Here is a 25,664-nt window from a genome sequence, read left to right as displayed (position 1 = left end):
CCAGGAACCATTCAGCCAGGGAGCCCCTGGGAGGAGAAACTGGCCTGTGAGGTGAGGCCTGTTCCCCTAAATAAGTGGGGTGTGAGGGAGCGTGCCTGTAATTTCAGCACTTGGAGGCCCAGGCAGGAGGATTACTATGAGTTCAAGGCCAGTCTCTGTTATACAGTGTGTTTCATGCCAGCCTGGCTATATAAGAAAACCTCCTGTTCAATGATAACGAGAAAAAGGCTGGCTCTGGAGGTTGAAGCCAGCGTACCACTTCCCTCAGTGGTCTTCCCAAGGCTGGATGGGCTAAGATGATGCATTGGGGGGGGGCATTCGCTCAAAATAAGGGAAAAGGAAGAAAGGATCAAATCAACAAGCCAGTCCCGGAAGCTGGGGAATTTGTGGACACATCCCAGTCAGTCCTACAGCTTGTGAGTTGACATACGACTGTCATATGAAGGGATCCACGGGATTTCTGTCCTCCTGAGTGGGTCAGGCACAGGTTGTTCTCTGCAGCCACAGGGGAGGAAATCCATTCAGACAAGCTCTCTAGACTTCTTTTCCTTCCTGGAGGGATGAGCAGCACAGCGCGTGATCTGTGGCTTGAGTGAAAGGGCAAAGCTGTCCCTTGGAAACAACCTCCCTCCGTGTGTGTGTGTGTGTGTGTGTGTGTGTGTGTGTGTGTGTGTGTGTGTGTGTGTGCGCGCGCACGCGTGCGCGCAGGATTTGCGGGGAGGCTGAGACAGGTGTGTGCCTGATTTCCTTATTACAGTGATTCACTGTGTTCAGTCTTGGATCTAGAAAGGTTTTGGTACAATGAAAGAGAGAACCAGAGAAATTGCTGTGGCATGGTAATGTACGCCTGTACCTGGGCACTTGGGTGGCTGCAGTAGGAGCACCCTCCCAGCAATGCCAGCTGTCCTCTGACCTCCTCATGCATGCTTTACATGAAGCCTCCCAGGCTAGTAGTTGATGGAGCCTATCTCTGTGCTCCCCGTACCGCACCTTCTTCCATTCCAGAGTTCCAAGGAGGCTAAGTGGAGTCTTGGTGATGACATGCCTCCCGGATAACAAGTTCACAGTGGTATACTGTCCTCTCCACACTGTTGGGAGGAGCCAGGAATGGATGGGAGTTGTGTTATCATGGAATGTTTTAAGTTTGAAAACCAAGAGATAAATGACCCTCTTGTTCTTCCTATAACTGTCTTGTGGTCTCAATGGGCAGGAGCTGGTCTGATTGCTCTTCCTTTGTGTTCCCTCAAGGTATCAGTCTCTTTCTCTCTGCCTGCAGTCACTCTACCTCGGACATAGCAACCCAGGAAAACTTTTAAAAACCCTGGGGCCAGAAAGATGGCTAAGCAAGAAAAGGCACTTAGTGCTCAACCTGATGACCTGAGCTGGATTCTTGGAAAATCAACTTCTAAAGGTTATCCTATGGCCTCCACATTCAGGCCAGGGTATGGGGGACCCTCCCCATACTAAAAGTACATAGAAATGAAAGATGGCCTAACAGTTAAGAGCACTGGCTGCTCTTTCGGAAGACTTGGGCTCAGTGCCCAGCATCCACCTGGGAGCTTAAAACGTCTATAACTCCGGTTCCCATGGATCCTGATGCCTTCTTCTGGCCTTCTCAGGCACCTAGCATCCCCAAGGTGCACAGACACATGCAAAGAAAAAGGACCCCTACATGATAAAACAAAACAAAACAAAACAAAACAAAAAGGCACTGGGGCCTCTTCTCGGTGATAGCACCAAAGCAGAGATGAAATCCCCCCTACCTCCTGCTTCAGCCCTGAGCTAAAGCCAGAGTGAAGGCTTTGAACTCTAAGAAGTTCATGCCAAAAGGCTGCCACAGCCACACGATGACCTGCCCATCCCGCATCTTCCAGGAGCCCAGCCATTGAAGGAAGTGTCCTCTGGTGAGACCAGCTTCATCGCCTTCCCTGGCCTTGGAGTCAGCCATGGAGCAGCCAGAAGAAATGGCATGTTAGTGGCCATTATGGAAGTCAGGGTTAAGTCCAGATTGAGCAGCCTCAGAAGAAGCTGTGTGTGGTCAACGTGACCAAGGTCAACACCCTCAGGCTGGAAGGAGAGAGGGCACGTGTTAAGCTGGTTGGTTACCCATCATGGTGCTTTGGAAGCTGCCAGCAAAACTGGGATGATCCAAACTGAGCCCTGCTGGCTACTTTTAAATATAGATATGTTTTCCCCCATAAAACAATTATAAGTGAAAAATGCCTAAATAGAGGTAGTAAAGAATGATAATGAGCCGGGCTGTGGTGGTGCATGCCTTAATTCCAGCCCTCAGGAGGCAGAGGCAGGCGGATCTCTGTGAGTTGGAGACCAACCTGGTCTCCAAGAGCTAGTTCCAGGACAGCCTCCAAAGCCACAGAGAAACCCTGTCTTGAAAAAGAAAAAAAAAACAAAAAAAAAAAACAAAAACCAAGAAAAAGAATAATGAAAAAGGCAGGCTGAGCCAAGCATGGTACTGCACACCTAAAATCTCAGCAGTCTGCAGGCTCAGGAATCCCAAGTTCAAGGCCAGCCTGGACTAAGTATCAAGTTCCAGTGCAGACTTAGTTATGTAATGAAACCTTTTCTCAGCAACAACAAAGAAGAGAGACATTGAACAGGAGTGGTCATGGGCACTCGCTGTCAGTGTGATGGTGCTGAGACCCAGCGCTGGGCACAGTGTCTGGACCAGGTGTGAGGTGGAGACCACGAGTTCCAGGTCCCTGAAGACTTGGAAGTGAGGGCCTGGTATGGGGCACAAGCCTGTAATCCACCCACTCGTGGGGGTCAGAGGACAACTTCTTGGAGCGGGTTCTGTCCTTCCAGCTTGGCATGGATTCTGGGGATCAAACCCATGTTTCTGTGACTGTAGCAAGTGCAGCTACCCGCTGAGACGTCCTACGGCAGGCCCCGTGATGCATGTCATGATGCCAGTGTGGAAGTCACAGAACAACCCAAGTGAATCTTTTTTTTTTTTTTTTTTTTTTTTTTTTTTTTTTTTTTTTTTGGTTTTTTGAGACAGGGTTTTTCTGTGGCTTTGGAGGCTGTCCTGGAACTAGCTCTGTAGACCAGGCTGGTCTCGAACTCACCGAGATCCATCTGTCTCTGCCTCCCAAGTGCTGGGATTAAAGGCATGTGCCACAACTGCCCAGCCAAGTGAATCATTTTTACATGCTGAGCCATTTCATGGGCCCCTCTGTGACTTTTTAAAACTTACCTTGTCATACATTGTATGTGTGATCTACACATATTAAGATAAAAAAGGAGCCAGCTGTAATGGGACTTTCTTTGGACCACCAGCTCCTGAATAATGATTATGACCAGAAGTTCAAGGCCACCTTCAGCAACACAGCAAGTCTGAATCTAGCCTAACATCCATGAGATCGTCTCAAAAAGATAAAAAAATACCCTTCCCCACTGCTGATCATGAATGCCCTGCCTGATAGAGCTCCAGCTCCCTGACCCCGAGTGTGGGGGAGGGAGAGAGAGAGGGGGAGGTCTTCCCAAGCAACCCTAAGGCAATAGACCTTTGTGTTTTCTTTATGAGCATGCTTGGCATAGCTCGCTCTGCAGACACAGACTTTGCCAAGAGTTCAGGGGGCAGAGTGACCTCAAAGAAAAGCAGAACTTGGTGTGTGTGTGTGGGGGGTGGAACTCAGATACACCCCTCATCGTGCATGAGAGGCTGCAAACCAGTAAGACAGAGAAGAAACTGAGGCTCTGGGCCATTTCTGCTTTTAGAATACTGGTGCATTTTTTATTAAAGAAGAGAATAAAGCATTTGTAAATATATTTCTCTCATGTATACTTCAAAGGTGACACTGGTCGGCTGCTACAGAACTGGGAGTGAACAGGCTTGAGCAGCCTCCTTTACCCTAGATGACAGAGAGATTCAGAGGGCCCGGAGGTGCCCAGCCCCAAAGGACGAAAGGTTCCAAGTTGCACGAGCAGAAAGACCCAGATGCCCTCTGGCGTCACAGTGTCACCTGGAGCAAGGTTGCTTCTCCAGGGATGTCAGACATGCTTGATAAGAAAGCCCCTTTACCCATAAGAAGGGGGTAAGGCATGAGGGTTCCCATTGGGCTGCCAGCAGAGGCAGTCACCGCCTCCCACTGGATTCTATGGCTCCTTTGATTTCTGGGGTCTTGGAAAGGGTGTCAGACAGGAACCAGAAGCCCGGAAGGACTGCTGAAGGCAAGCTGGGGACCTGGGCATCTCTTAGACAAAGCTGGACTTGCTGAAACTTTTGTACTAAAATATTGAACCCCTGACCCAGGTTGGACCTCAAAAGCGCCCCCCCCCCAAAGGTGGGAGGTAAAGAGCAGGCATTCTGTAGGAACATGGGAAAGGAGGAATTTCTTCCTCGATTTAAGAATACTTAACATGGAGTAAAGAACTTACAGTCCCTGGTGAAAGACAGGGATGGACACTGGGACCCGAACAGGACATTCTGGAGGCTGCAGATGGGAACTGTACTGGGGCTGGCCTGAGGAAGTGAGGAGTGGATGAGACGTCATGGTCCCTGAGATGGGGCAGGAGCGGGGAAGGGAAGGGAAGCAGGTGTTAGAGCCCCCACCCCAGCCCAGCCCAGCCCAGCCCCTGGAAGGCTTCACGCCCAGAAGGTATTTCCAGGGATGGAGCTTGAGGAGGTCGGCTCTGAGAGGAAATGGACACTACCCATGTATGGCTGTTGAGTGCTTCCCTCTTCCTGTATTCAAATTGGCTGCAGATCTGTGGGGAGCTGAAGGTCTTTGCCAGGGCTGGAGGGGGCCCTGCTCTATAAAGTGGGAGCTACCCGTGCCCTGCTCAGAACTCTGGGAGTGGTACATCTATGGGAATGACAGTCATGGCTGGCAGAGAACGCAGTGAATGGTCGAGGAGACCCCAGACACCAGCAATGGCTGGCTCTGAGGTTCCCTTTCAAGTGTTTCCAGTTGCGGCAAGGCTCAAGGAGACCTTGCATTGCAGATCTCTCAGAAAAAGAAATTTGTGGGTAAGGGGTAGGGTGGGGGAAGCCAGCTGAGCAAGAAAGTCTTGCAGAAGACTGGCCACAATCTGGGGGTAAGGCGGGGGGAGGGGGGTCTAGAAGCAGAGAGCTGAGAAGCCCCCAGGGACAGTGAGGGAAGGTGTTTGGCTTTTAAACTGAGCTGTGCCTTCAAACTGAAGCAAAGCGGTCAGGGCAGCAGGGCAGGCAATCCAAGCCATCAGTAGGAAACATGCTGTGTCCCCAGGTCAGAGAGGCCTTCCTGCTCATGCTCCAGCCACCTGCTAGGGCTCTCAAGAGGCTGCCATCCAGGCATGAGGGACCCCCCTTGGAGGGGAGGCTGCAGGCCTAGAGGGGTCACTTGCTGCTGTGCGTCTTGACTTTGGTGGCATTGATGTCTGCCTTAGTCTTCTGGATCCTGGCGAAGATCTCTTTGAAGAGTGCCTTGTACTCGGGTTGGCTCTGCTCCAGCCGCTTATCCACAGCCTCCACGTGCTGGCTCAGGCTCTTCTCACCCGTCTTACCCTCTCCCTGGCTCTCCTCGCCCCCCAGTAGGTCCCTCCATGAACTGTCCCTGGAGATGGGCCGCGAGGTCTGCACGCCCGCGTGCCGCACCCCGGCACCATGCTGCCGGCATTTGCTCAGGAGCTCCTCATATTTCTCCAGGAGCGCGTGGTACTGCTCATCCACCTCCCTCAGGATAGACATACCGCGCCTGCGCACGCTGTTGGCGTGCAGCGTGAGGTTGCCAGCATGACGGCTGGCTGGGTCTTTGGCCACGATGGCATTGAGCGCAGTGTCACTGCAGCTTTTGCGCACTGCGTGGCTGGGGGAGGCTGCAGGCGAGGAGACACCATCCTGGGCATTGGAGGCATCCCCACTGCCTGGCTGGGGGTCATCAGCCTCAGGGGCCTGAGTGAGGGGCGCCAGCAAAGCCTCGGCCAGGTGCTCATCCCGGGCCAGCAGGTAGGTCTTGGCCTGCTTCATCTGCTGCAGCTCCAGCAGCTCGGCCTCCAGCTCCTGCACGCGCAGGCGACAGCCCTCCATCTCACACAGCTGTCGCTCCAGCTCCGTGTACTCCTGGAGCACCACTGTGTACTCGCGCTCTGCACGATCCTTGCGCTGTCGCTCCTGGCTCACCTGGGAACGCAGCACCCCCACCAAGGTCTGCAGTCGTTCATTCTCCTGCTCCAGGGGCCGAGGGCCCAGCTCCAATGAGGAACTGTGCAGGCGGAAGGCATCTTCACACCTGCTAGGGGACAGAAGTGATAGTTAAGTCATGGCCACGGCCTGGACCAAAGTGTCAGACACTGGGTTGCCTTGTCCACCTGTCTCTTCCTTCTGCCCCTCTGAGGCACCACCCACCCTTCTAACTTTCTCTCCGGGCTGTGTCTGAGGATGCTGACCCACATGGATTCATCTAGGATTCTTCAGCAAGGGACGGTTGAAGGTGGGAACAAAGGGAGTTCTCTGGGTATGTCTAAGCTCTTTCCCTGGTTGGTGCTGGCCAGACAGACGGCTCCATACCTTCTAGAGATGGTAATTAATCTCTCTTCCTCTAGACACTGAGGCCTAGGGATGGTAGTGGCCCTGTTCTGTTGCAACCCTGGGCCTAGTTTCCACACATACACACACACACACACACACACACACACTTCTTAATCTTTATTTTTATTTTATTTTTTAGACAGGATTCCTCTGTGTAACAGCTCTGGCTGTCCTAGAACTTTCACCATAGACCAGGCTGGCCTCAAACTCAGAGATCCGTCTGCCTCTGCCTCCCGAGTGCTGCGATTAAAGACATGTGCCACCACCCCCTGGCTAAACAGGACCTTAGACAGTTCAGTTTGACTTTGAACTCTCTAGCTTGAGGATGACTGTGACCTCTCAATTCTCCTGCCTCCACCTTGTAAATGCTGGGATTACACGTGTGCTTCACCACTCCTAGGAGGTGTTGGGAATCAATCTCAAGGCCTTGTGAGTGTTAAATGGGCTCCCAACTGAGCCCCATTTCCAGCCTCATCTTGATCCTCTTTGTTAATCTGTCTTTCTCCTGTTTTAGGCTGAGGATCGAACCCAGGGCAACTCACATTCTAGGCAAGTACCTATACAACTGAGCTACATCCTCAGTCCTGTATTCTTACATTAAGTAGTTGTTGAATTAAGATTTAATGGGAGCTTTTCCGGTTGTGACCACCTCCCTATGAGAACATGCCTCTCGAAAAGGATCTCCTTCACCCCTCTCCAGAAGACGAAAAGAGGAAACACAAGAAAAAATGCCTGGTGCAGAGCCCCAATTCCTACTTTACGGATGTGAAGTGCCCAGGATGCTATAAGGTCACCACGGTCTTTAGCCATGCACAAACAGTAGTCTTGTGTGTTGGCTGCTCCACTGTCTTCTGTCAGCCCACAGGCAGAAAAGCAAGGCTGACAGAAGAATGCTCCTTCAGGAGGAAGCAGCACTGAAAAGCACCCGATTCCCGATGAGTGGGAACCATCCCAATAAACACATTTTTGGATAAACACAAAAAAGATTTAATGGGAACCAAAAGGCACAGTGCTGGACCCCTGCTAGGTTAGAAGCCTGGCTGGGCCAAGCTCTAAACACATGACACACTGGGTGAGCCATGTAACCACCAAACTTAGATTTTTCTCATCTAACTTGTAGGCAGAATGGATGTGATGACTGTTACGTTAGTATAGTACACCATGGCTGTCCTTAGCAAGCATCCTGATGGCTTGGATCAGACACAATCCTCCTCCCCGACAACTGTCCACCATGCTCCCTCTTTGTCCTTCAGCCAGAACTCTTGGGATTCAAAGACACGCCAGGGCCCTTGCCTACCGGGGGCTTGTGCACAGCTCCTTCAGGCAGGGGAAAGTATGGATGGTTCTCCTGCGCTCCCGCTTTTCCCGGCGAACCCGAAGCTGCTCCAGGCCTCTCAGTTGCTCCACCTGGGCCTGCAGCTCCTCAACCTGGGACTGCAGGCGCTCAATGGTTTCTGTCAGCCTGGAATAGGACGAACCACCCATGGGAGATGTATTTTTGTTTGTTTTCAAGATTGTCAGGGCTGGGGAGATGGCTCAGCCATTAAGAGCTAGGCCTACAATGAAAATGTTAAGATTGATGTGTGTGTGTGTGTGTGTGTGTGTGTGTGTGTGTGTGTGTGTGTGTAGGTGCCTGAGGAGGCAAAAAGAGGGAGCTGGATCCCCCAGAACTGGGTGATTGTGAGCCACTCACTGTGAGTGCTGGGAACCAAACCCTGGCTCTAGAGCAGCAAACACTCTCAACCTCTTAGCCATCTCTCAAGCCCCACCCCAGGGGAAGTCTTAAGGAGACAGGGACAGCCTCCTCACTGCTGCTGGGAACCTTGTAGATGGAGGACATGGAATTAAGAACAGACATGGGCTGGAGAGATGGCTCAGAGGTTAAGAGCACCGACTGCTCTTCCTGAGTTCAATTCCCAGCAACCACATGGTAAGATCTGGTGCCCTCTTCTGGTGTGCAGATATACAAGTCCTAGAATTCTCTGCCACATCCAAGGACCTGCCCTTCTATACATCCCAGGCAGAGCCAATCACTCCTCCTCAGCTGCCTTTGGTCCTTCTGTATCTGTGTACATGTGTGTATGTTGATGTGTGTGTGTGTGTATACGTGTGGAGGTCCAAGGATGACCTCAACAAGCTACCCACCTTGTTTATTCAGACAGGCTTCTACTAGACGCAGGGTGGCTGACTCTGCCAGGGCGGGATCCACCCATCACCACAGCCCCAGCTTGAGATTCACATGCTTGTTATCGTGCCCTACATTTAATTACACAGGTGCAAGGGCCTGAATCCGGTTCTCATGCCTGTGCGGCAAGCCCTCTAGCAACCAGGCCACCTCCCCGGCCCCACCTCAGGCTCTTGCACATCCCTGGGTCACTACCATTTACATGTGTGCCTTCCTTCCCATCTGCGAGGTCCCAGAGGCAGGTCAGAGTCACCGAAGCTTTAGTGCCTCAAACTGAGCCTGCTGCATGATTGGTGCATAACCACAGGCGGGTTATTTACTGGAATATGGGTGACTTTTCATCCATAGGTTGTGGGGGGCTGGAGAGATGGCTTAGTGGTTAAAAGCACTTGTTGCTCTTGCAGAGGACCTGGATTTGGTTCCTGTCACCCATATATATGGTGGCCCATGACCATTTGCAACTCTAGCTCCAGAAGATCCTACACCTTCTCCCTGGCCTCACAGGTCATGGCCCTCAGGTACGTGGTGCACAGACGTGCATGCAGGCAAAACACCCATCCACACAGAATAAGAACATAAATCTTGCCGGCGTTGGTGGCGCATACCTTTAATCCCAGCACTCGGGAGGCAGAGGCAGGCGGACCTCTTTGAGTTCAAGACCAGCTTGGTCTACAAGAGCTAATTCCAGGACAGTCTCCAAAGCCACAGAGAAACCCTGCCTCAAAAAACAAAACAAAACAAAACAAAAAAAATCTTAAAAAGAAAGGAAGGGCTGGGTGGTGGTGGCTCACACTTTCAATCCCAGCACTCACTCGGGAGGCAGGCAGGCTGATCTCTGTTTGTTCAAGGGCAGCCTGGTCTCCAGAGCAAGTCCCAGGACACCAGGGCTACACAGAGAAACCCCCATCTTGGAAAAAATAAGGTTGTTTGTGGGATGAATGTTTAAGTCCACACAGCTGACAGGGATGGCCTCGCTACCACCCCAGGCTCCCCAGCATTGCCTTCTAGGAGTGCGTGAGTCTCCCCAGCAGTCCACATGCCCGTGTGTTCAGGCCTGGGCCTGTCCCTCACCCGTGGATCTTCTGCTGGGCAGCCTTGCTCTCCAGCACCAGCCTCTGGTTGGTCAGCTCCAGGTCTCTGGCCGTCATATCCAGCTGCTCGTACACTTTGGCATGCTGCTCATTCACAAGCCGCAGCGTGTCCAGCTGCTTGGTCAAGTACTGGGGGAGGAGGTTAAGGGTGGAACAAACTTTACAACAAGGTAGAGACCCTCCTACCACCCCTAGACCAACCGGCTTTGAGAGGTTTGTGTTCAACTGAGCAGGGGGCGAAGACCAGGTGCAGTAGGCTGCTGGGGTGGTGGTGTTTGCTTCGGATTGGGGTAGGCTGCCTAGTTCAGCTTTGAGCGCAAAGCTGCGGCGCCTTCTGCAAGTTGCACAAAGGTGCACACAGGCCAAGGCCAAAGACACTTTCGAGGCGAGGGGGAGGGGCAGTGCAGGGGCCAAGGCCCTCACCTCAATCTCCTGCACTTGCTCCTCATTGGTGGAGTACATCTGCTGCAGGGACTCCTCCAGCTCCTTGTTCCTCTCCAGCAGGGTCTTCCCGAGCTCGGCTGCCAGGTGCAAGTCTGGGGGAGGGAAGTCGGGGGCAAACAACACAGGGTGAGGAAGTCAGAGAGCCCTTATTAATGCCCTCAGCGTCACCATGACACAGGCTATTCTCAGAAGCCCCGGCCTGGCTGCTGTCACTCCCATTTGAAATGCTGTTTTCTCTTTCTTTCTTTCTTTCTTTCTTTCTTTCTTTCTTTCTTTCTTCCTTTCTTTCTTCCTTCCTTTCTCTCTCTTTTTAATCCATACATTTCTTTTTTAAAATTTCATTTATTTGTTTTTATTACATATATAGGGTTCTGCCTGCATATACATCAGACCTCATTACAGATGGCTGTGAGCCACCATGTAGTCTCTGGAAATTGAACTCAGGACCTCTGGAAGAGCAGCCAGTGCTCTTAACCTCTGAGCTCTCTCTCCAGGCCCCTGAAATGCCCTTTCCCCTACATGCTCCAGGGTTACTCCTATCTGGTCCTTCAGGTCTCTGGATGGTTTTGTTTGCACAGGATCTCACTGTGGAGCCCAGGCTAGCCTGGGGCTCATGATCTTCTGCCTCAGCTTCCTGACTGCTGGAATTGAAGACATGTGCTACCAACCAGCTTGGGATTTCTTTCTGCTTGATGTAGAAAACAAATAGTGCAGAAAGGTGAAAAGCCAACAATGACAACAAAAATTAGTTGAGGTGGGTGGTGGCGGCGCAGGCCTTTAATTCCAGCACTCAGGAGGCGGAAGCAGGTGGGTCTCTGTGAGTCCGAGGCCAACCCAGGCTACACAGTGAGGCCCTGTCTCAAAAAGAAAAAAACAAAAACAAAACATGAGACTCTGGAGAGGTGGCTCACTACTCAAGGGCTCTAGGCGCTCTTGCAGAGAACCAGAGTGTGGTTCCTAGTAAGCAGCCACAACCGTCTGTGACTCTAGCTTCAGGAGCTGGAACGTTCTCTTCTAGCTTCCATAGAGAACCTGTGGGCGCGTGCGCGCACACAGGCGCGCACACGCACGCACACGCTCACTCACACACACACACACACACACACACACACACACAGACACACACACAGGGTCCTATATATATATATATGACCAGTGAGATAGCTCAGTGGGTAAAGGCAGTTGCTGCTAAAACCTGAGTTCAATCCCCAGGACCCTCACTGTGGAAGAACAGAACCAACTCGGGCAAGTTGACCTTTATCTCCTCATGCATTGCCCGTACACACACATATATGTACACAACACACACACAAAATGTACAAATACAAATCACACTATTTTTGTCTGTACCTGCCTTTCTCGTGTAACAATATATCACGACAGCTTTGTATGGGTAGACCAACATACACACTATTAGTGGAGGCAGGAAATGCTGTTGTCTTTAAGCTCTAAACACCATCTAAATAGTCCTTATTGTTGGGTGTTTAGGGAGTCTTTGAGTATTTTCTCTATTAAAAGTGAAACTATGAGCCAAGTGTGTTGTGGGAAATTTGTACACCGTGTAAAGAGATATTGCTGTGATGGGTTTAATAAAGAGCTGAGCGGCCAATGGCGAGGCAGGAGGTACAGGTGGGACCTCTGGGCAGAGAGGAGACAGGAGGGGATAATCTAGGGGCCAGGAACCCAGGAGACTTGCAGGCAGGATGGGCAGCATAGACATGAGGTAATGACCCTCATGGAAGAATGTATATTTAAAAAAATGGGTTAGTTTAAGTTATAAGAACTAGTTAGGAACAAGCCTAAGTCAAGGCGGAACTTTTATAATTACTAATAAGTCTCTGTGTCAGGCTGGTGGTCCCAACGAACAAGTACCACTAACCTGACACATAGTCTGCATGCTAACTCCAGGACTCAAGGAACTGAGGCAGGAGGAGCAGGAGTTTGAGGCCACTCTAAGTTGATGACATTCTGTCTCAAACAAACAAAAACAGGACTGGGGATGGAGCTCGGGCGGCAGAATGCTTGCCTAGCACGCGTGAAGTCCTGGATTCAGTCTCCAGGACTACACAGATTGGGTGTGGACGTGCACACTTGTAAGCCAGTACTGAGGAGGTACAGACAGAAGGATCAGGAGTTCAAGGTTACCCTATGATATGTAAGGTTTGTTCAAGGTCAGCCTGAGTCTCCCGAGACCTTGCTTAAAAAAGAAAAGAAACAATAACAACAAAAGCATGAAACTATGCCATAGGCCCAAGACCCCAACTCCTCAGGAGGCTGAGGCAAGAATACCACAAATTTAAGGACAGTTTAGACAACTCAGACACTGTCTCAAAATAAAAAGTAGCTGGGCAGTGGTGGTGCACACTTTGATCCCAGCACTCAGGAGGCAGAGGCAGGTGGATCTTTGTGAGTTCAAGACCAGCCTGGTCTACAGAGCAAGTTCAGGACAGCCAGGGCTACAAAGAGAAACCTGTCTTGGAAAACCAATAAATAAGTGAATAGATAAATAAAGAAAATAAAATGTAAAATGAGAGCAAAAATTTGGGCCTGGTAGCTCATCTCTGTAATCCCAGCATTCGGGAGGTTAAGGCAGGAGGATTGCATTAAGTTCTATACAAGTCAGGCCTATAGGGTGAAACATTGTCTTAAAAACTTAACTCCACAGTGCTGGAGAAATGGCTTATGGCTTAGTGGTTAAGAGTACTTGCTGCCCTCATAGAGGACCCGAGTTCAGTTTCCAGCACACATGGCAGCAACATCAGTCCCGGGGACCCAATGTCCTCTTCTTGCGCCTTTGGGCACTCACACGGTACACATGCATCCATCATGTGGGCAAAACAATCATACACAGAACTTTATAGTCTTTGTTAAAAATCACTAACATCAAACAGTGGAAGTCTAGGGTTGCAGTTCAGTGACAGAAGGAATAGTGGGACTACCAAGTATGTGTGAGGTTCAGGGTCTGAAAAATGAGTCAGACTAAGATTAATTTCTATAATGTGACGTTTTACTCTTTTGGGGTTTTTTTGGGGTGGGGGTAACCACCCAGCTCCCAAATAAATTACACACAGAGGCTTATTATTAGTTATGAATGCCCGGCCTTAGCTTGGCTCATTTCTTGCCAGCTTTTCTTAATTATCCCCGACTACCTTTTGCCTCTGGGCTTTTTCCTTTGTATCTTACTTTCACTTATTCCGTGGCTGGCTGAAGCCTGATGTCCTCCTCTCCTTGTTCTCTTGCTGCTCCTCTTTTTTTCCATCTATTTATCCTCTCTGCCTGCCAGCCCCGCCCACCCTTATTCCTGCCTTGCTATTGGCTGTTCAGCTCTTTATTAGGCCCACCAGGTGTTTTAGACAGGCAAAGTAACACAGCTTCATAGAGTTAAACAAATGCAGCATAAACAAAAGTCACACACTTGAAAACAATATTCCCCAACAAACTTCATAGTATTAAAACCTTAGTGCAAGTCACTGCCTTTTGTGAGAACATGTGGGGCAAACAGAAGGCCTATGTGACCCATTTGGCCCAAAGCAGGAGAGCGCTGATGTATTATTATTAATTGTTATTGTTATTATTTAACATTATGAGGCCGTTTGTTACACAGCCTTCATTCTAGGCTGATGGTGTAAATCTGGAGCAGGATTTGTAAAAGCAGCTCTTCCGGGGCCAACAAGACGCCATGCTATTTTTATACATAATGATAGTTCTGCCTTCCCTTAAAGACACGGGCTCTCTGGTCCTTCTGAAAAGTTTTAGATACACGGTTGTTTTGGCTACACCCTCTGCACGGCAGCAGACAGGCCCAGGTGGGCCTTTCTCTTGCATCCTTACAGAGCAGGGACCCTGGATGGGCAGAGAACAGCTCTTTCAGCTCAGCCTAAGACAAGACTGTGCTTCCTTGCAAAAGCCAGAGCAGCCTGACCAGCCACTGAACCTACACAAAAGGCCCAGGCTTAGGGATAATGTCGCTCCCGCACAAGGGTAAAGTTTTCTTCTCTCTTTCCAAGACAGAGTGTCTTGTAGCTCAGGCAGGCCTCAAACATGCAACATAGCTGAGGATGACCTTGATCTCTGCCTCCACCTCCTAAGTGCTGGGATTGTTGGGATGTGCCACAATATCTGGTTTAAGTGGTGTCCCTAGGGCTTCCTGCTTGCTAGGTGAGCATTCCACCAGCTGATCCGAGTTCCCCCACAACTTTCATTGTTGTTGTTTTGAGGTAGGGTCTCGTGCAGTGAGGTTTTCCTTGAGATGTAGCCAAGGATGACTTTGAACTTCCCGATCCCATTGCCTCTACCTCCCAAGTGGTAGGATACAGACAAGCTCAGAGCAGGGATGAAGTTTTGAAATAGCCAGAATGGGGCCTCTAGAGCTAAATTAATTGGGGATGAGGACTTTACGTCCTGATGTCACTGGGGAAGCAGACCACAGCACTCCCCTCTAGCTAGGCTGTCATGACACAGCCTAGAACAAAAGCAGTTTTCCTGAAGGAAATTAGCTACAAACCCCATAGCTTGGGGCAAGTAACCTGCCCAGTAAAGATGCCAAAATATCCAGTCACCTAATATAAACCTAGTAAGGTATTTGAGGACACTTGCTATAGGAGTTTATGTATGTTGGGCCAAGGTCTGGAGGCGTCTACAAAAATAATTCGAAGCCTGGTGTTCCCATTGTTGAATGGCAGCCTTGTGATATAGCATGCACTTGGGGATAACAGGGGGTGGGGCGGGGCAGTGTGGTTGGCTATGAGAGAACCTCACCACCTTTCTAGTCTGTAACAGGATGGCAACGTTCAGCTCACCTTCCTAAAGGTGAGGTTCCTAAGTTTCAGGCCTTGGAACTGTTAGGTGGTCTAGGAAGTGACCATTGCTATACCATACACGGGGGTGGCCCTGCCTCAAGATCCAGTGGCTTAACCAGGATTCAAGGCCAGAGGAATGAGGAAAGGCCAAGGGCAGTTTCAATACCATGCTCTTCCTCCCAGGTGGGCTGGGCTGTGTGACTTCTTGCTGTTTGTAGGCTGGCATGGGGATGGGGCTCATACCACACTAGGGACCAAGAGGCGTTGAAGACTGCCTCAGAGACATCGAATGTGACCTAGTGGTCCAAGGATGATGGAGGAAGAAAAAAAAGAAGCTGCTTGGGGAGGAAGCTCAGACCGACTCAGGGAAACTGGATCACATTGCAAGCTCAGCTGCTCAGAGCCACCTGGAGGGATGATGGAAGGAGACTAGAAGCTGGAGAGCCAGAACCTGGAGGAGTCAAGAAGTAGTGGCGGCAGCTTGCTGAAGGATAGTGGCAGTTCTGGACTCAGGGGAGGGTGGCCTGGGAACCTGGAAGCTAGCTAAGCAGGATGCGGCACCAGGCAACAGACAGCCTGCTGTGACTGGATTAGCAGGCAACTCTGAACCAAACCAGGGAAGATACTGAGTCTGGGCTGCCACCTTCCCTGCCTGAACTTAGGGGCTTTCTGGGGCTTCCTTCTGGGGACTTTAGTGGTTATCGGTAAGGCAATGTACCAGAGAAAACAAAAGAGACCCTGAAATCCCATGGCCCCCCTGGCTGAACCTCAGGGTGGAGCAGGACACTCTTGAGAGAGAGGCAGGAAAGAGACAAGAAAATAGGTCAAAAGGCAGGAAATAGGTCAAGGTGGACAGAGGCAGAAAACACCAGATGGTGGAGCCAGGGGTCTTGCCCCACAGGGCACAAGAGTCAGGAGCTCAGAAAGGCCTTTGGGGGTAGTCAGAGTAGAGAAAGGGTATCATTTTCCTTACCATGTTGTCAGAGCATTCCCTGGGGTGGAGGACTCAACTCAAGGTCAGGCTGGGCAGGAAGGGGAGGTCAGGTCAGAAGAGCTGTGACTCAGCAGCCATCCCTCAGCCTGGACAGAGGTGGTCACAGGTGGAGGAGGGGGCAGGCAAAGAAAGAGCCAGTGCTTAATAATTAATTCATGATTTTTCTATTTTTAACAGGTGCTCATGGCAGCCAGTAGAAAGGACAGAGCAAATCCAAGCCCTCACCTGTCCTGACCACCCCAAAGTCAAACAGCATCTCTAGGAACAGTCTTTTTGGGAAGTAAAGTTGGGGCTTGGTCCAGGGTAGGGGAAAACAGGCAGGCAGGATACCCCGTGTGTGGGAGAGGAAACCACTCTACTGGCCACCCAGCAGATGGGAAGGGAAGGATTTGGGAATAAAATACAAAGAGGAGCACTTGCACGGGACCGCTGATGGGACTGTCTTTGGGCAGACACTCCTCCCCGTCACTCAGTCACTCAGTTCTCCTGGGCCGGCATGCAGAGCTGAGTGGCTAGCACTTCTTTTGTCCCCTACTTCCCTGTCCTTCATTTGGTCCCATGCCTTGGTACAAAGATTTCTTCCCCCAGAGTGCCCTCCCCTTCCTTCCTTCCTCCACCCTCCAGCTCAAAGCTCTCTTCACTGAGGGGGCCAAGCTGTCACACAGTTGTCACTTTGATCTCCTCTGCTGGAATGCAGACTCGGGGCAGAGATTCCCTCCCTAGACCCAGTGCAGCCCCTGGCAGGGAGGTACCGTTTCCCCATAGAGTGCTTCATTATCGGGTGTCCCCTCTGGTTCCTGGGCTCTGTCTATGACTGGAGCTGCAGGCCAGGCCAGCAGGACCCAAGAAGTGGGGGGTGTGCAGAGTTCTTCAGCCCCACTGGAATGGCAATTTCTACCCCTCATCAGACTCCACACATCTCCCACCCCGACTCTCTGGCTTCTTCCTCCCACATCTGGGCTGGGCATGGTGCCAAGCCTTCATTAGGGGTGCGGGAACTAAATGAGACTGCTATAGTATTAGCATCTGCCTCCCCTAGAGGCTAGCTTCCACAGAACTCAGCTTTTCATCTTTCCTTCTGAGCTAGCCTCTCCCAGGAAACCATCCCGTAATCGCTTACACTCAGAGCATACACACCCCCACCAGCCCTTGTGTACCCAGAGGTTCCAAGCTGTGACTGTTCCAAGGTCCCAGGATGATGTCTGGGACTCAAAGGAGGCCAACAGATGTTTACAGAGAGGAAAAGTTTTAAGGGTAGACACCAGGACAGAGAAGAAGGCACCCCATGAGCACGGGGCAGCTCATTGCATAGCCAAGTCTAACCCTAACCCTCCATCTTACACAGGTATCCCAAGGTTCTGATTCACTGACAGGTACTGGGACAGCTCCTCTTCTGCAGGTGAAGCCTGGCAGCCTGGGGGAGTGGGTCGGGAAACAAAGGCTCCAGGATGCAAGTGAATGCTTCCTACACTTGGAAAAGCAGAGCTCTGGGGCCCTGAGGATGGAGACCAGACCTCCGTGGCACACTCTGTGCCAGTGCCAGGCTTGTCTTTTAATACCTCGGGGCTTGCAGGCGACAGTGGGAAGGTCACTTTCCCCTAGATACATTTCCTTACCCCCTGAAGGTATCAGCCCCTGAGGATATCGGCAAGAACAGGCACCTTAGCAGAGAAGAGGGTGGGGCGGACTCCACACCAGCAGGCTTTGGCCTTGACCCTGACCCTCTCAGGCCTCCTTCTGGTAAAGACGACTCCACCTTCTCTCAGTGATGTCACTTTAGCCATCTCATCACCAGCTTCTATACCCCTTCCGGTCATCCTCTGGGCCCTCAGATGAGAGCCATGGAAATGACTCCCTCTTTCCCAGGGCAGGGAGTACGTCTGAAATGACTAAAGGATGCCTGCACATCCTGAGCCACTTGGGTGCAAGCCCAGTGCAGGGAAGGACTAGGGGATAATTTTCTCAGGAAGGCAGGCTGGAGACTCCAGGTTTCTTCACAGGCATGTTCTCTGCACCACCCCTTCTGCGCAGAGGAAAGCAAGCTGGGGAAACTTTCTGACAGAGTCTTAGAGCTCACAAATCCAGGCCAGGACAGGTGCTGTTGATCTGGAGCGATGACAACTCAACTGAGCCACTCCCGGCAAAAGTACCAGGAATCCCCTGCGGACTTCCATTCCACCTAGTACTCGGGCCTCCTAACAATACCCTACCAGGGATACCCCAATAGGCAGATGCTGCTACTAAGATGAGGAGGGTGATGGATGCCCTGTCAACTAGACACTTTAGCAGGTCTTTTGCAGGTCTCCCTCTATCGCGTCCGAATCTTCCAGGGCAGCGCCCCTCTCGGTCCACGTCCCCATTCTCAAGACTCATCATGCGCACCAGGTCCAGCCCAGCCCTTTTCTAGGTGATGCCGCCCAACAATGGAGTAGCGGCCAGGGGTCTCGGGGCACACGCCACTTCCCTTCCCGCCATGCTCACCCTGCTCCAGGTCCTGATGATCGTACCAGGACTCCTCCTCCTCTGCGGAGTAGTCCTCCATCCCCGCCGCTCTCCGCATGGCCCCGCGGGTGGCGGTGGGCGGACGCTGCGGCAGCTCAGGGCCTGGGCTCGCAGCCCGGGACAATGCGTCGGAGGCGGCCCGGGTTTCCCACGTCGCGGGCTCGGGCTGCAACGCCCCTTCGCCCGCCGCGCGCGATCGCCATCCGCTACCGGCCGTGCGCACAGCGGGGCCTCTCGCTCCCGCGCGCCCTGGGTCCCGCCGAGCTGGGGGCGTCGGGTGGCTGCGGCACAAAGGGCGGAGGGGTGGGGACTGCAAAGCGGGACGACGGCTGGGAAGACCCGGGACCGCCTGCAGGGCTGCGGCGTCAGGAAAGTGTGGGTGCCGCGGCGGATACCCCCTGCCCGCCTCGGGCCCGCACACCACCCGGCCCGCGCCGCGACACCCGGAGCCGCCGCTGCAACTCCGCCCGGCCCGCTTGCAGCTTCCCAGGCCGCCAGCTCTGCGGGGTGGGGCCTGCCGCCGGAGGCCAATCACAAGGCGTATGCAAATAGGGGGCGTGGCCTCGGGTGAGGCCCTTCCTGGTGTCCTGGTCTGGGAATTGCTGGATCAACCCTCTGTCCTGCTTTCTTTTTCCTCCACGTCCACGTCCGACTTTTGTTTACGTCCTTCTGAAATTATTTTGTTTACTTGTTGCCTGTCCTGGCTTTCCTGAGAGCAAGGGTCTGTCTGTTGTCCACAGCGGTCTTCACCGCGGAGAACCGGCTTGACCCACGGGTACATTCCAAGAATGTTCTTTAAAATGATATTAATTTACAAATACCTTTAAGTGGCTCAGGATTGGGGGTTTGATTACTGGAGAGAAGAATGGGGGTTAAGAGCTCTTGTTGAGAATCTGAGTTCGGGTTTCCGTACCCATGTCAAGCAGCTTGCTACAGCCTGTATCCCCAGCTCCCGGGGCAATCTGACACCTCTAGCCTCTAGGTACCTGCAATCACATGAACCTTCACACAAACACAAGGTTGGAAAGAGCAGGCACTGTGGCTCCTTCCGCTGATAACAAGACTTGGGAGGCTGAAGCAGGAGGATTGTCTTGAGTTCCAGGCCAAGCTGTTTTACACAGCATGTTCCAGGCCAGACTAAGCTACAGTGTAGGAGTCTTTCTGTAAACTAAACTAAGCAAAACTAAACATTACCTTAAGGGGTCTGAGGAGATGGCTTGGTACACTAAAAGTGCTTACCAGTTTAAAGAGGCAGGCGGATCTCTCTGAGTTCAAGATGAGCCTGGTCTACAAGAGCTAGTTCCAGAAAAGCCTCCAAAGCCACAGAGAAACCCTGTCTCAAAACTCCCAAACCCCCCAAAAAAGAGAGCCTTAATTTTGATCTGGAAATTGCTCAACAGTTTAGAGCATTTGTTGGCTCTTGCAGAGGAATCCATTCCCGGGACTCATATGATGGTCCAGAAACATCTGTAATTCTGGTTCCAGGGATCCATTCTCCTCTTTAGACTTCCTTGGGCACCAGGCACACACATGATGTTGATACATACATGCAGGCAGATACTCATACACATAAATATAGGTAAATACAGACATATATCACCTTTTTGGGTGGCAGGTTTGAGACGGATTCTCTGTGTAGCCTTAGCTGTTCTTGCCTTTCCTGGAACTCACTCTGTAGACCAGGCTGGCCTTGAACTCACAGAGATCCACTTTCCTCTGACTACTTAGTGCTGAGGCCAAAAGCGTACACCACCACTGCCTGGTAGAAATATAACACCTTAAAAAAAGAGCTTGACTGTTTAAAACCCTGTATATCTGGAAACAGGCTGGAAGGAGTGAAAGCTGAGGATGTTTTCTTGAGTTCTGGTCTTTCTCCCTTGAGGTTCTGTTTCTTATTGCTTGAGACGCAAATCTTATATCCAGTTACACCCTTAAAATCAGCAGTTTAATCCATCCAAGCATTTCTTCCTTCAAGGAGTTTTCATATTCAAGCATTCATTAAGCTTGCTTTTGTTGAGACCCATCATGTGTGGGCATTGTTGGAGCACTCTGAGTATGTGTTGTGATATACCCAGTAAACGACCTGTATCCAGAGTACAGCAAAACCTGAGAATCCAAAGGAAAAAGGCATAAGGCCAGGAGGAAAATGTGTAAAAGACTTGACAATTCCCAGAAAGAAATATCCAAATGGTACTCAGTTTCTTTAGACATCAGCAAATGATAATTAAATCCACAATGAGGTACCACTATTTCCATGTGCTTGGGTCCTCCAAGGCCCATGACTCCCTGAGTGGTGGTGTCAGGATGTGTAAAAATACTTGAGATAGCCGGGCGGGGGTGGCACAAGCCTTTAATCCCAGCACTTGGGAGGCAGAGGCAGGCGGATCTCTGTGAGTTCGAGACCAGCCTGATCTACAAGAGCTAGTTCCAGGACAGCCTCCAAGGCCACAGAGAAACCCTGTCTCAAAAAAAACAAAAACAAAACCAACCAAACAACAACAAAAAAAACCCTTGAGACATGGATAAGTACTGAGTATACGTGTGTGTGTGTGTGTGTGTGTGTGTGTGTGTGTGTGTGTGTAGGAGTCAGGCCTGTGCAGCAAGCGCCTTTGCTGCCGTGCCGTTGGCTGGCCTGAGCTTCAGGGTTTTAAGTGTAGAACTCCACAGGGTTGGACACACGATGCTGAGCAGCATCACCACCGTCATCTACTGAACGCTTTGCTTACCGTCAAAGCGAAGCTGAATCCCTCACTCCCTGTGCATTGAGATGTTTTGGTTTCCATTCTGCGTGCTGGTTGCACGGCTCATTTTGGGAAAATAGAGGTCTACTTGAACACCTAAGACGAATGCATATTTTCTGAAGACATAGCTTAAGGAAATAAGTAGGGGCTGGAGAGGTGGCTCCGTGTAAAGAGCACTGACTGCTCTTCCAGAGGATCCGGGTTCAATTCCCAGCACCCACATAATGGCTCACAACTGTCTGTAACTGCAGTCCAACACATTCTTCTGGACTCTGCAGCACTGCACGCATATGAATGCACAGACATTCGTGCAGGCAAAACATCCATGCACATAAGAGTAAAGGATAAGGGCTGGAGAGATGGCTCAGAGGTTAAGAGCACTGACTGCTCTTTCAGAGGTTCTGAGTTCAATTCCCAGCAACCACATGGTGGCTCACAGCCATCCGTTATGAGATCTGGTGCCTTCTTCTAGTGTGCAGATATACATGGAAGCAGAATGTTGTATAAATAATAAATAACTAAAATTTAAAAAAGTAAAGGATAAAAAGTAAAGGACATGGTGATCCAAGTCCAAACTCTCCATACTCATGAGGCCAGGCAGGCAGATTGCTGGAATTTGAGGCCTGCGTGGTTTGCATAGTACAAGGCCAGCCAGGGAGACATGGCAAGACCCTGAAAGCAAACTCTGAAGTCATTTTGAGCAACAGAGGGCAAAGGAGAAGTAAGGGAGGAGGAGAAGGAAGGAAATACCCTGTGACTGGAAGAGGCCATTTCTGCTCTTGTGTAGCTACAAGCTACAGTGTGTTAGGGACAAGGTTGGTGGGTTGTTGAGAGTCTGGGAGATACTTAGATCCAGCCTGTGGAGGTGCCACCCTCAGGGTCAAGCAGCAGCCATGTTAAGCTCTTCAGGAGAACGCTCCAGATACAGGAGACCTCTTGATGAAAGCTCCTAGGCACCAAAGAGCTTGGCTTATAGTAGGGTCCGTGGGGATGCAGCATGGCTGGGGTGGGATGAGCAGAGAGGAATGAGGTTAGAGTCAGAATTGTGGAGACCAGTCAGAATTTTATTCCTAAAGGAACCAATAAAAAGTCTTTTATTTTCATTTGTGGAATATCAGCCTGATGATTTGGGAGCATGGGGTTGCAGAGAGGCAAGATAGGCCTAGGAACTTTCGCAATGGCCTAGAATGGCCGTAACTGTGGGCTGGGCAAGGCTGTGGGGAGAGAAGGGCAGAGATGACGGTGGTGGAGTGAGTGCATGATTGACAGCGCCTGAATTAACCGGTGTATCAGACTGATGCTCACACAGACTGAGCTCTAGCAACTGGGCAGAGGTGAAGCCATCTGGAGCTGAGTGTGAGGGACGCCCGGATTGAGGGATGGAATTCTAAAGGGTTAGCTCAGGTGGGCTTCCCTGAGTGTTTGTAAGTTGATCTGCTCCCACACATCATTTCTTCATCCTGCAGCTCCGTGGGAAGGGACCCATGAGCCAGAGCTGCCCTTGCAGAAGTCCCAGAGGCAAGCAAGAGCTGAGGATCAGGTTTGAGGATGGCCACCTTGGTTTCCCCAGCCTGGGCAGTAAGGAGGCTATAGGGTATCCTCCTTGTTAGAGGAAAGAAAAAAAAAAGAGAGATTTGTTTTACTTTATTTATTTCCACCTTCCCCCAGATTTATTTTTAATGTATATTATGGGTGTTATGCACAGAGGCCAGGAGCTGGTGTCAGATCCTCTGGAGCTGGAGTTACAGGCAGTTGTGAGCTGCCTGACATTGGTTCTGGGAACCAAATCCCAGTCCTCTGAAAGAGCAGCAAACACTTCTTAACCATTGGGCCGTTTCTCCAGCCCTTTACTTGCTTGGGCAATTAAAGGCAGACCCCAAACAAGAAGACTCGCTTGGTCCCTTGTCACTAAAGCTGCTTCCAGAGGTGAGTTAAGTGTCCTTGGTGCTTGAGAGTCACCCAGCTCCTATTCACCTCCACCAAGCTCTCAGCATGGCTCCCTCCAATACTTTGCTTCCCAGAGGCAGGGATGGACATGCCATGTGTCAGCCCATGGAGATGGGGCAGGGGTCATGCTGTCATCTGTTGTTGTTTTTCCAAACATGCTGGTAGAAGAAAGTTGACTCTCAATGTACATCTCAGGTGGCTGGCGTGGTGTTAAGGCTGAAGCTGGGCCACTGACCTGTCCAGAGTGATGGAATCTCTTGGGCCCTTCGGCAGAACACAGAGGCTGCGGTGTAGGAAATTTGGATGTGAGTTGGCTGGGGGAATGGGAATACAAGATGTGGGCCAACCCTGTGATATATCCGTTGCCTGCCCTGGCTCAGAGGCCTCAGGTTCCTGGCAGTGTAGGGGTGGTGCTACTTCCTACTCTAAGCTGGTCCATGAAGAGACAGATCTGCCTCCCAGGAAGAAGGTTCCTCTACCCCCCTTAGCTACCAACCATTAGGTTCAGGGATCAACTTCAGACATGTCCCTGTCATGTTTTCAAAACCAGTTCCCCGGGGTAGGACTAATAAATCTCCTGGCCCCGATAACCCTTTGCACTGTATGCCTCATATTTGGGTCAGAAAACTCATGCCTGGGGGCATGAACGTGCAGCACCAAAGCCTTTGGCAGACTCGATGCCTTCCCAGATCTTGAGCAATACAATTTCCCTTGTTTTTTGTTTTTTGTTTTTTTGTTTTTTGTTTTTTTTTTTTTTGTTTTGTTTTTTTTTCCAGGCAGAGTTTCTCAGTAGCTATGGAGCCAGTCCTGGAACTAGCTCTGTAAACCAGGCTGGCCTCAAATTCACAAAGATCCACCTGCCTCTGCTTCCCGAGTGCTGGAATTAAAGGCTTTCACCACTGTCGCCCCAGGAGCAGTACAATTTCTTAGAGGTCTGTGTTGACTTCTAATAGCAAGACATACTTCTCTGGGCCCACCCTGGATGCCCAGAAATCTGAGCACGCAAGTTTTGGTCCTGAAGATGCAAGCCTAGGTCCTGGGGACGCGAGCCCAGACTCTGACTGTGGAATAGGTCCACGACTGACCTCGGAGCTCGCTGGAGTGGAACTTCCTGGCTGCCAGCTAAGCTCGGCTGAGGCTCTGAAAGCCAATCTGACAGCTTGGAGTCACACAGTCGCCCAGCCCTGAGGCTCTGTCCGCCACCTCCGCATCCAGCCCAAAACAGCTGGCCGGAAATGACGGCGCACGCGCTGGCAGCGCTGACGTTGGAGGTCCGGCGCCTGTAGTCACACCATCCTCTCCAGAAGAGGTTGAGGGCGTCTCACTTCCATCTCCGTGCCCTCCTGTGCCAGGATTAAAGTGAAAGAGGCGACACTAGGGATCTTTCTTTGGGATTTTTCACCTCTTCTGCAGGCGATGCTCCCTCCCCGTCCCCGTTCCCGATCATTCTAAGGGACAAACGGCACCCAATGATCCCTATCTGTCCTTTCTACCAGTATGAGGTCAGCGCCTGGCAGAGTAAAGCACTCAATACATCTGAATGGGTGAGGTCATCTGGTGTTCCTCCGCCCTCCCCCCTTGCACTGCTCTGAAAGAGGAGTTTTAGATTCTCACAGACCTTCTGGAAGGAAGTGCTTCCATGTGCGAGCCTCAGAGTGCTGGGAATAAAGAGCCTTCCTGAGTGCTGGGAGTAAAGCTGTGCACCACCTTGCCTGGCTCTACTTATCTTTTCTGGAAACAGGTTCTTGTGTATCCCAGGCTAGTCTCAAACTGTAGTCAAGGATGACCCTGAACTGTTTTTTAAAATTACAGAGGGTTGTGAGCTGCCATGTGGGTGCTGGGAATCGAATCAGGGTCCTCTGGAAGCACCCAGAGCTCCTAACCCCTGAGCAATCTCTCCAGCCCCGACCCTGAACTTCGTGATCCCTGAGTCTCTACTTCCCAAGTGCTGAGATTCCAGGGATACACCATCACTCTGGATGTATGCAGTGTTGGGGTCTGAAGCTGGCCTTTGTGGCTGCAACATTGTACCAGCTCAGCTAATTCCTAGCCTTTTCGTGTGTTTGGTTTTTGTTTGTTTTGTTTGTAGCCCAGGTTGTCTTCCAATTTACTGTGTGGTTGAGGATGACCTTGGATCCTAACCCTCCTTCATTCATTCACCTCCCAAAGGCTGGAATTACAGATTTGAGCCACCATGCCCAGTTAATTAACACACTTTTAAAGCTGTTCTTGGCCCTCACTGGTGGGACTCCTGAGGTAGCTGGCTGGGGAGGCCTGCACAGGAACCTTGCCTCTTGGCTGGGGGTTTGGGGGTGTGTGGGGAAAGGGCCAGGCTTTGCACTTCTGAAGGAGAGACCTGTAGAGAAGTCCCAGGGCACAGTGCTTCACTCTGGCTGCTCTGGCTCTAACTGTATCGTACCCAGTCACATCAC

At 51.1% G+C, this 25,664-nt stretch overlaps 2 protein-coding genes and 1 long non-coding RNA gene across 5 annotated transcripts; 1 reads left to right on the top strand and 2 right to left on the bottom strand.

Moving 5' to 3' along the window:
* Window positions 1-3,722: 3,722 nt before the first annotated feature.
* Window positions 3,723-19,032, bottom strand: Cdr2l (cerebellar degeneration related protein 2 like). 3 transcript variants are annotated; one of them, XM_027425717.2, is made up of 5 exons: window positions 18,524-19,030; window positions 10,229-10,341; window positions 9,786-9,934; window positions 7,827-7,991; window positions 3,723-6,233 (listed from the first exon to the last, which is right to left on the bottom strand). In XM_027425717.2, the coding sequence occupies exons 1-5, from the start codon at window positions 18,600-18,602 to the stop codon at window positions 5,339-5,341; spliced, it is 1,401 nt and encodes a 466-aa protein (XP_027281518.1). In that variant the 5' UTR covers window positions 18,603-19,030; the 3' UTR covers window positions 3,723-5,338. The 3 variants fall into 3 exon arrangements, with proteins under 3 accessions (XP_027281518.1, XP_027281519.1, XP_027281521.1); XM_027425718.2 differs by having other exon boundaries at window positions 3,723-6,230; window positions 18,524-19,029; XM_027425720.2 differs by lacking the exon at window positions 7,827-7,991 and having other exon boundaries at window positions 3,723-6,230; window positions 18,524-19,032.
* Window positions 7,053-7,447, top strand: LOC100771832 (40S ribosomal protein S27-like). The gene has a single exon (XM_027425721.2). The coding sequence runs from the start codon at window positions 7,193-7,195 to the stop codon at window positions 7,445-7,447; it is 255 nt and encodes an 84-aa protein (XP_027281522.1). The 5' UTR covers window positions 7,053-7,192.
* A 3,882-nt stretch (window positions 19,033-22,914) lies between the features above and the next one.
* On the bottom strand, window positions 22,915-24,474 carry LOC118239222. Its single transcript, XR_004770911.1, has 2 exons — window positions 24,318-24,474; window positions 22,915-23,515 (listed from the first exon to the last, which is right to left on the bottom strand). It is a non-coding gene; the product is annotated as an uncharacterized LOC118239222 (long non-coding RNA).
* Window positions 24,475-25,664: the final 1,190 nt, after the last annotated feature.

Source organism: Cricetulus griseus, chromosome 7 (genome assembly GCF_003668045.3).
Source record: "Cricetulus griseus strain 17A/GY chromosome 7, alternate assembly CriGri-PICRH-1.0, whole genome shotgun sequence".
NCBI classification, from domain to species: Eukaryota; Metazoa; Chordata; class Mammalia; order Rodentia; family Cricetidae; genus Cricetulus; species Cricetulus griseus.
This window is presented reverse-complemented; position numbering and strand designations above follow the sequence as displayed.

What these genes read in the sequence shown, in the direction of transcription:
- LOC100771832 (XM_027425721.2), top strand. Translation starts at nt 7,193, where the DNA reads ATGCCTCTCGAAAAGGATCTCCTTCACCCCTCTCCAGAAGACGAAAAG.
- Cdr2l (XM_027425717.2), bottom strand. Translation starts at nt 18,602, where the DNA reads ATGCGGAGAGCGGCGGGGATGGAGGACTACTCCGCAGAGGAGGAGGAG. An exon ending in TCATCAGGACCTGGAGCAGG is followed by an intron (nt 10,342 to 18,523) that starts GTGAGCATGGCG and finishes TCCCTCCCCCAG; the next exon opens with ACTTGCACCTGGCAGCCGAG. An exon ending in AGCAAGTGCAGGAGATTGAG is followed by an intron (nt 9,935 to 10,228) that starts GTGAGGGCCTTG and finishes CTCCTCCCCCAG; the next exon opens with TACTTGACCAAGCAGCTGGA.